Here is a 10,521-nt window from a genome sequence, read left to right as displayed (position 1 = left end):
ACACAAATTAATTGAATTCTGGACAGATAGTACTTATGCTGGGATCACATACACCAGTCTTTCTGGAAAACTGCCACTTCAGTTTTTGTGCCAAAACTAAAAGCTAATTCAGATGGGAAAGAATCTATAAAAGGAGGACTTTTACTTCTCCTTTCTGTTGGATCCTCTTTTGATCATATATTTGGACTTGGCGTATAAAGGATAATAGCCCAACTTCTAGGATCAATATTCATTGGGTGACCTCGAGCAAACAATCACTTAAAAACTATACAGAGCGTTTCTCTCGTGTCACTCTAAAGTTTTTCATGTGACTGTTCGCTTGAAGTCACAAAATTAATATTGATCCAAGAAGTTGGGCTATTCTCCTTCCTGTGCCAACGCCAAATGTGTGATGCACTTGTTTGGTTGGAAGTTGCTGGTTCAAGGTATCACATTGTGACAGATGGTGATTGCTGAGAATCATGAGCCAGGCTACGGTACTGCTCCTACACGCAGAAGCTCGTGCACCCTCGGTTCAAAACAACTGTTGCTACTGAATTACAATTCACCGGTAAGCTGTATCTTTTATCCTGTTTTACATTTTTGCGTACAGTGGTGTGGTGCCTATTGTATAGCACAACTTAATCACAATAGTGACACTTACAAAAGAAGTGTCCGTGCACATTTCCATTGGACTACTACAATATATATTGTCTATATTATTACAATAGGAATTGAGTAATGATTTAATTGAAAACCTCTGTATCTAGTTTACATTCAAGTCCATATTAAGCAGGAAACGAGCGCTTACATGTCAGGTGCTCGCTTCCTCCTCCTTCCCCGCTCCTCCAGGTGGCCCATTGAAATCAGTGGCTGTCTGCTGATGCCAGGATCAGCCGACATGCACAATGTCTTTCAACATGTACTGTTACATTAAATGATTATCGGCTGGTATTTGGCCAAGTATGGACGATAATTGTTTGGTGTAATAGGGCCCTTAGTCCCTGTTTATCAGCTTGATTGTCAATCCATGATAAAACTGTTATTAATTTACTAAGTAATTAAGCCTCTTGTGTAAATTTTCCTTAACTCTTATGTCCTCTACCTGGTTTGAACGCTTCAGTATGCTGGTCATCCTTCTGAACTGCGTCACCTTGGGAATGTTCCATCCTTGTGAAGACATTGCCTGCGATTCCCAGCGCTGCAAAATTCTACAGGTTAGCACATTATTGCTTAGGAATATTGTGTGTTATTTCCTGACTGAGATGAGTAGGCTTATGCTGGGGTCTTTACTAATGGATCCAGTCTGTTTTTACCTCCAGAAATCTGTATACATGTGTTTTTAAGAATATGCATTATGAAGAGCAGGATTATCAATAAGAAATGCATCATTAATGCAACCCATGCATCAATTCCCTTATTGTATAAAGTGAAGTTAAAGTGTCATTTTAACTTTCAGTCGTTTCAAAGTTTCAAAATCTAACTCAACAGTAGATGTAATATAAAGCAAGTTTGCCATATACATTCATAATTTTTTTATTGTGGTTATCATGCTGTAAAACAACTGAACTTACCAGAAATCCAGGTCCAGTCTCCTGAAGGCAGATTTTCTGACTTGTACTGGTTGAAAAAAATAGACTAAACACAGGAGTTCCGGCCAGTACAGAGAGTCACAGCTCAATGTGTCCATCAGTCACATGACTGCCAGTATAGTGAGACCATTCAGTAGTTGTTCCAAAAATTCATGTCAAATGTCAGAAGTAAAGCAAATGGCAACTCATCAAGAGATGTCAGTGGCCAATGAAAGTATTAGTTTTACAGGATGGCTCAAAATCAGTAAGAATAGCAAAAATATAACAGGGCAAGACAGAGTAACAGAAATATCTGGCACAACCTTTTAAAGCCAAATGCTAGAACCCACAAAAGACAGACTGGACAGAACACCTACTGTATAGCACTTGGCTAAAGAACACACACTAATACCCAAGGACTACATTAGCAAAAACTAAACTACATATATGAATACAGTATGGACATGACAAATTTACAGCACTGCTCATATCAGCAAACAATTATCATAACCATTACTGGAGAACAGTGTTTATATAGAATAACCTCAGGTCCCACACAACAATATCATGACCCTACTACTACTGCCCTGTTTATCCAAATAAAAACCCTACCCTGAAAAAAAGCCCTAACTTGATTGTCAGGACTGGCAGGCGTAGACAAGACAAGAGACAGTGGGCCCTAGATCTGAACCCACCCACTGTCACCTGCCTACTTGCCTCAGTCGGCCCTAGGCAGCCGTGGACAACCACGTTGACGTTCCCTGCGCTAAATACGTGCACACGGAACAAGACGGACAAACAACACAAAAGAATGGTCAAACAAGCCGGGTCCAAAATCCAAACAGGCAAAGCAGTACAAAATCAGCAAGCAAACGGGTAGTCAAAAAGTCAGGCAGGAGGTCAGGGATCAAGTCGAGCAAAACAGAGGGATTAGGAGTGGGGATCGCAGGAGTAGACAAGGGAAGCTGGGATCAGGGTATTAAGCTAATAACCAGCACTGGAACTCTGTCTTAGCTTCCTATTTATACTGAACCAGAGCCCAGTCCGAATCCCCCATTGGACCGGCGCTCAGATATCCAGGTTCCAGATAGGCAGAGATTCCTGTCAGTCTAAAGACCTACTCAGCTGGAAAGATCAAGTCTCCTAGGAAATCAGATTAACTCCCGCATTGCCAGGTAGCAGAGAAGCAAGCGGGTGTGGCACACAGAAGGAAAAGCAGGTTCAGTTCACACCAGGTTTCAGCACAATCCTGACAGTACCCCCCCCCTCTTACGAGGGGCCTCAGGACCCTTATCCAATGGACCAGGCTTGGAAGGATTTAGTACGTGGTATCGCCGAACCAAGCGAGGAGCATGCATGTCTTTGACAGAAACCCACGTTCGTTCCTCTGGCCCAAAGCCCTTCCAGTGGACTAGATATTGCAGTGAACCTTGTACCCAACGAGAATTCAGAATCTTCTCCACCTCATATTCCAACTCACCCTGGATGATGATTGGAGCAGGGGGAGATGACGGAGACACCGGAGGAACATACTTTTTTAGGAGAGCCTTATGAAACACATTGTGAATACGAAGTGATGCAGGCAGTTTTAATCTAAAAGTCACAGGATTAATAACTTCCACAATGGTATACGGACCGATATATTTGGGTGCTAGTTTAGCAGACTGTACTCTTAACCTTAAATTCCTGGTAGAGAGCCAGACCTTTTCCCCCACTACGTATTGATGGCCAGGTATGCGTTTTTTATTAGCATGTTTTTGATATAACTCTTGGGCTTTAACCAAGCTCTGATGAGCTTGGGCCCAAACTGTGCACAGTTTCGTGAACAAGGCTTCAGCCGAAGGGTTAACTGAATCTGCGGAGTGAGTAGAAGAGTACCTAGGGTTAAAACCGTAATTGCAAAAGAATGGCGACATTTTAATTGAACGTTGTTCTTGATTGTTTAAGGCAAACTCTGCCAAAGAGATAAAGTCCCTCCATTTGTCTTGGGCATCAGCCACGAAACATCTTAGAAATTGCTCTAGAGACTGGTTGATTCTCTCGGTCTGCCCATTCGTCTGCGGGTGGAAGGCTGACGAGAAGGACAAGGAGATTCCCAACCGTCCACAGAACTCTCTCCAAAATTTCGCTACAAACTGAACGCCCCGGTCAGACACAATATTTTCAGGGATACCATGAAGGCGCAAAATGTGATTAACAAACAATGTAGCTAAGGTGCGAGCATTAGGCAGTTTACACAGAGGGATGAGATGGCACATCTTAGAAAATCTATCCACAACAACCCAAATTACAGTTTTTCCCTTAGACAGCGGCAGGTCAGTGATAAAGTCCATTGAAATGTGTGTCCAAGGTCTCGTAGGCACCGGCAGAGGAAGTAAGAGACCCTCAGGTGGCCTACGGGGAACCTTAGACCGAGCACAGGTCTCACAAGCGTCAACAAAAGACTTTACGTCTCGGGCCCAGGAAGGCCACCAGTAATGACGCGCGAGCAAATACTTAGTTCCTGCCACCCCCGGGTGACCAGCCAACACCGAACCATGAATCTCCTCCAAGACCCGGAGACAAAGGTTGGGGGGTACAAACAATAGAGTTTCTGGAGTATTCTGGGGTGCAAGGGACTGAGACTCTGCAATCAAAGTCACCAGGTCAGGTTGTAAGACGGCCACTACTACACCAGGGTTCAGAATAGTATCGGGCTGGTCCCTATGAGTGCTCTCGAGGTCAAAGCTGCGAGACAAAGCATCAGCTTTGACATTTTTGGAGCCAGGCCGATAGGTGATCTCGAAGTTGAAGCGAGTAAAAAACAGGGCCCATCTGGCCTGCCTTGGTGTGAGACGTTTAGCTTTATCTAAGTATACAAGATTTTTGTGATCAGTAAGCACAACCACCTTATGTTTTGCCCCCTCTAGGAAGTGTCTCCATTCGTCGAACGCCATTTTTATAGCTAGTAACTCTCTGTTCCCAATATCATAGTTACACTCTGCCTTAGAGAACTTCCTAGAGAAGAAAGCAATGGGCCGGAGGTTGGTAAGAGTAGCTGACCCTTGAGACAGGACCGCTCCTACCCCCACCTCAGATGCGTCCACCTCCACAATAAAAGGACGCTCAAAGTCCGGTTGTGCCAGTACTGGAGCCTCTGAGAAATATTGTCTTAGTTTGTTGAATGCCCTGATAGCGTCTGGGGTCCAGTTTACCAGATCTGATCCCTTCCTGGTTAAATCCGTGAGGGGTTTGGCTATAAGCGAAAACCCCTTAATGAATTTTCTATAATAATTGGCGAACCCCAAAAACCTCTGCAGAGCCTTCAGGTTATTGGGACGCTCCCAGTTTTCGATGGCTATGACCTTAAGGGGGTCCATACCAAACGAGTTTGAAGTTATTTTGTACCCCAGAAATGAGACTTCCTGTATACCAAACTGGCATTTTGACAGCTTTGCACAAAGGTTATTGGCTCTCAGAAGCTCCATGACTGTACGGACATGCAGGATGTGTGAGGACCAATTGGGAGAAAAAATTAAAATATCATCAAGATACACAACTAAAAAACGACCCAGATACTCTCGGAATACATCATTTACGAAATGCTGGAAGACTGCTGGGGCATTGCATAAGCCGAAAGGCATAACAAAGTATTCGAAATGCCCTTCAGGGGTATTGAAAGCAGTCTTCCATTCATCACCCTCCTTGATCCTTATCAAGTTGTATGCTCCCCGCAAGTCAATCTTGGAGAACCATTTAGCACCCACTATCTGGTTGAACAAGTTAGGAATTAGGGGTAGCGGGTGTTGGTTCTTAACAGTGATCTTGTTCAACTCCCGGTAGTCTATACAGGGCCGAAGCCCACCATCCTTTTTACCCACAAAAAAGAACCCCGCCCCCAGAGGAGAGGAGGATGGGCGAATGTGGCCCTTACGGAGACTATCCTTAATATACTCCCGCATGGCCTCCCTCTCAGGACAAGACCGATTGAAGATACGACCCTTGGGATATTTGGCATCGGGAATTAAATCAATCGAACAGTCATATGGTCTGTGAGGAGGCAATCCGTCCACTGCACTTTCATCAAACACCTCCACATAATCAGACAAGAACTCAGGAATTTCTCCCTCCCCAGGGGAACATTCTGCAAGAGACACAGCAACGCAATGGGAGGCACACTTAGGTCCCCATCGAACAAGTTCCCTGCTGGACCAATCGAATACAGGATTATGTGCTTCCAGCCAGGGTAAACCTAAAATCACATCAGAAGAAAGATTTTGCATGAGAAGAAAATCCAGGGTTTCAACATGAACAGACCCCACCTTAACTTCAAGGCAGGGGGTAACATACTGTACATTCCCTTGAGCAAACGGGGCAGAGTCTGCTCCAGTGACATTTACTGGACACTTGAGCAGCAGGGGACATACCTCTAAACCTGACCAGAAAATGGGGTTAATAAAATTTGCAGAAGACCCAGAATCGACCTGGGCATACCCAGAAATACATCTTCCCCCCAACATCAGAGAAATAGGCAATAAGAGCTTGTTCTTTTTGGTGAAGGTTACCTGTGCGCCTGAGTGACCCCCTCGATAGTCACTCAGGCGCCTGGAGTTTTCTGGTGGTGGCACCGGCCTGGAAGGACATCCTCTTACACGATGTCCAGCCTTGCCACAGTATAGGCAGAGGTTGCTCAGAAGACGGTGAGCTCGTCTGGTCTTGGCGTCTGCTTCCATGGTTTCTCCCAGAGTGGGTATCACAGGTGGGAAAGGTTTAGGGAAGGAGGGTCTGGTATTGTCTAAAGTACCCCTTTCCTGCTGTCGGTCCCTCAATCGTCGGTCTACCCTAATGGCCAGGGTCATGCTTTCCTCAAGGGTGCCAGGCGTCGGGTAGGCCACTAACATGTCTTTAAGTCGGTCGCTCAACCCGGCCCGGAATTGGAACCGGAGGGCAGAGTCGTTCCACATGGAAGGACCGCTCCACTGCCTGAACTCCGAGCAGTAGTCCTCAACCGGTCGGTCACCTTGCCGTAACATAGTCAGGCATCGCTCAGCATTGGCTGCACTGTCCGGGTCATCATAAAGCAGTCCCAATGCAGAGAAGAACCGGTCAACTGTCTGCAAGTCAGGGCAGTCAGGTGACAAAGAAAAAGCCCACTCCTGAGGGGGCCCCAGGAGAAGGGACATAACAATACCCACTCTCTGAGCCTCGTTACCTGAGGAGCGAGGACGCAGTCTAAAAAATAGTTTACAACCTTCCCGGAAGGCTTGGAAGCTTCTCCTGTCCCCCTGAAATTTCTCTGGGAGCTGGACGGGAGGCTCAGGAGGTACCGGGGAGGTCATGGTAATTTGTCGGGGAACCGTCTCTTGTACCTGGACCCGTTCAGCAAGCTCCTGGACTGAGGTATTGAGCTGCTGCATACGGTCCACTATCGTTGTCAGGGCGTCCATGACCCCAAGGCAATTTTTGGCTGGTTATTCTGTCAGGACTGGCAGGCGTAGACAAGACAAGAGACAGTGGGCCCTAGATCTGAACCCACCCACTGTCACCTGCCTACTTGCCTCAGTCGGCCGTGGACAACCACGTTGACGTTCCCTGCGCTAAATACGTGCACACGGAACAAGACGGACAAACAACACAAAAGAATGGTCAAACAAGCCGGGTCCAAAATCCAAACAGGCAAAGCAGTACAAAATCAGCAAGCAAACGGGTAGTCAAAAAGTCAGGCAGGAGGTCAGGGATCAAGTCGAGCAAAACAGAGGGATTAGGAGTGGGGATCGCAGGAGTAGACAAGGGAAGCTGGGATCAGGGTATTAAGCTAATAACCAGCACTGGAACTCTGTCTTAGCTTCCTATTTATACTGAACCAGAGCCCAGTCCGAATCCCCCATTGGACCGGCGCTCAGATATCCAGGTTCCAGATAGGCAGAGATTCCTGTCAGTCTAAAGACCTACTCAGCTGAAAAGATCAAGTCTCCTAGGAAATCAGATTAACTCCCGCATTGCCAGGTAGCAGAGAAGCAAGCGGGTGTGGCACACAGAAGGAAAAGCAGGTTCAGTTCACACCAGGTTTCAGCACAATCCTGACATTGATTTTGCCGGGTTTTTGATTCAGGTTAGAAATATAAGCCCTACCTCAAAAATAAGTTTTAGTTATAGTCAGCGCCTCCAGCGCTAGGTTACAAAGACAGAGAATAGACATTTTTGACGCTCCGGGACCACTGGCACCCGGCTCTCCCCAGTACCCCTGGTGGCATTGGGTACTGGGGTAATAATAGGGGGTTAGTGTTACTGATGTCAGACTGCACCCATCCCAGCAAGGAAGGGGTTAAGTGACCCCCCTTCCTTGCTGGGAGGGGTGCAGTGCAGGGGAGGGGGTGGGGAGAGCTCTATACTCACCCCGATGTGTCCTCTTCGCTGGTCCGCAGCACAATGAAGTGACTGTACTGCAGACCGGCTCATTATATGTGCGCTCAGCCGAACAGCCAATCAGCTGAGCGCACATATAATTCTAAATGTTTCTTCTAATAATGCTATTGTCATAACATAATTAGAAGAAACATTTGATGTTTTCATTAAAGTAAAGTGATGATTAGTACAGAATGCTCTATTGCCGGGAATATGAATTAACGGCTTATAGAGCTTCCTGTACTAATTAATATTTAATTAATAAAACACATTTTCGTTGAAATAAATTCAGTTTCGGTGTTCAATAATTTAATTCTAACGAATCCATCATTGTGCAATTAAATATACTGTCAAAAAATAAATATATAGATAAATATACATTTATTTATATATCTATTTATTTTAACAGTATATTTAATTGCAAAATGATGGATTCGTTAGAATTAAATTATTGAACAACGAAAGTGTCTTGATTACAAAGAAAATGTGTTTTAGTAATTTAATATATTAACTATTAGAGGCATCGGCATTCGGCATCATTGCCGGCTATTTTTGAAGTACTCCGTACGGACCGCCTGTCAATCCTCGGCCGCATGTCCAGCCGCAAACAATGGTCTTGTTCATTTTTTACGGGTCCGTTTACAATAGGGCCGTAGATTCAGACATAGTGTGCACTGTGCAGCCGCATATCCTATACTTCCAAGCATACACACGAACCACCAAAAATACCGCCGCACAATTACAGCCGCAAATACAGCCGCACAGTTACAACGTCTGAACCGAGCCCCCACCTGAACAGGTCCCTAAAAATATCTGATTTTGAAATTTTACTGAAAATTTGGAAATTTGCTGCTAATGTTTTACGCTTTCTATTGTCTAAAAAAAATGAAATATAGTTTATTAAATGCCGCCAACATAAAGTAGACATGTTGCTAATGCTATTTAATATATAATTTATGTGGTATAACCATTTTCTGTATAAGCAGAAAAGTTTTAAAGTTGGAAAAATGCATTTTTTCAAAATTTTTCACATTATTTTGTTTTTTTTTCATAAAGATTCATTATAAGTATTGACTCCAATTTACAAGAAATGTGAAGTACAATATGTCACGAGAAAACAATCTCAGAACCAGCCGGATATGTAAAAGCATCCCGAAGTTATTAATAAATAAAGTGACACTGGTCATATTCATAAAATTTGCTCCGGTCTTTAAGGCCATTTCAGGCCCGGTCCTTAAGGGGTTAAATAGACTGGAAAAGCCCACCCGCAAAAGCACGGGCCATGTGATAGAGAATGCAAAGTCCAGATTTGAGAAGGCTTTACATAGATTATATTAAATAAAACAGTGGTAAAGTTTCCAACAACCTTAAGTTGAAGAAGATTTTCCTACTGTATTCTATTTTGTAAAAAAAAAAAAAAAAAAAAAAGGATTGCAGAAACAATTGCAAAAACCTTGCTGAATCTGGGCCTCTGGCTTTTTCCAAGACATGTATACAAATCTACACGGGGTTAGTGATGCGACAAAGTGCAACCCATCTCTTGGGGTGTTTAAGCTGTCTTCAGTTTAAATGAACAGGTAAGGGGGATACCCCTGATGGGGTATGAGAGTGACCTTCCCACCCTCGCTTTGGTCACTCCCAAAAAAATCTCACCCGAATGGTGCATTTGCAAGTCACTCCAGGGCTGCTGCATAAAACCATCAGTGGATCATTATGCTGGTCAGTACTATGTAGACTTTGGGAAATATGTACTAGGTAGTTCTGCACTGAACTTTGTATTATCTGCCCTCCCCATAGTAGTTAAAGGGCTTGTCCAGCAAAAAAAAAAATTCTTTCAAATCAACTGGTGTCAGAAAGTTCTATAGATTTGTAATTTACATCTATTTAAAAATCTCAAGTCTTCCCATACTTATTAGCTGCTGTATGTCCTGCAGGAAGTGTTGTTTCATTTACATTTAGAAACAGTGCTCTCTGCTGACATCTGTGGCCGAGTCAGGAACTGTCCTGAGCAGTAGCAAATCCCCATAGAAAACCTCTCCTGCTCAGGACAGTTCCTGACTCGGCCAGATATGTCAGCAGACAGCACTGTGTCTGAATGTAAATAAAACAACATTTCCTGCAGGACATATAGTAGCTTATAATTATGGGAAGACTTGAGATTTTTAAATAGAAGTAAATTACAAATCTATATAACCTTCTGACACCAGTTGATTTAAAGGAAAAAAAAATTGCTGGGCAACCCCTTTAAAGGGGGCTGAAATACAGCTGCGGGTCCGCTGAGGGTTTTATGCAGCAGAAACCAAAAAGCAACCATTCACAGATGAATGCACTATAAATAAGGCAAATTAACATTCTTTTTAGCAACATATAGCTGCTGGTAGTAGCTTTAGAAGTTTTAGAGGACGTTTAGAGGACATCATCCTCTGTGATATACATCCCATCAAGACCCCATCCTATAGCTTTAAACCACTCAAGAAATCACAAGAGCCACTAAAACTTTACACAACAAGAACTCTATCAGGAACCATTGGGTGAGCTCTAAGTACCCTTGTGATATCTTAAAAACCCCAAGAACAGTTATTGTGCA

At 44.0% G+C, this 10,521-nt stretch overlaps 1 protein-coding gene across 1 annotated transcript in view; it reads left to right on the top strand.

Moving 5' to 3' along the window:
• The first annotated feature begins 1,088 nt into the window (after positions 1-1,088).
• The window catches only part of CACNA1G (calcium voltage-gated channel subunit alpha1 G), a 359,907-nt gene continuing 350,474 nt past the window's right edge, over positions 1,089-10,521 (top strand). Inside the window, exon 1 of the mRNA XM_069953244.1 lies at positions 1,089-1,196. Within this exon, the coding sequence (XP_069809345.1) occupies positions 1,104-1,196 (93 nt within the window). The 5' untranslated portion in view covers positions 1,089-1,103. The remainder of the gene's footprint in view (positions 1,197-10,521) is intronic.

This window comes from Dendropsophus ebraccatus, chromosome 14 (genome assembly GCF_027789765.1).
Source record: "Dendropsophus ebraccatus isolate aDenEbr1 chromosome 14, aDenEbr1.pat, whole genome shotgun sequence".
In the NCBI taxonomy this organism is placed as follows: Eukaryota; Metazoa; Chordata; class Amphibia; order Anura; family Hylidae; genus Dendropsophus; species Dendropsophus ebraccatus.
This window is presented reverse-complemented; position numbering and strand designations above follow the sequence as displayed.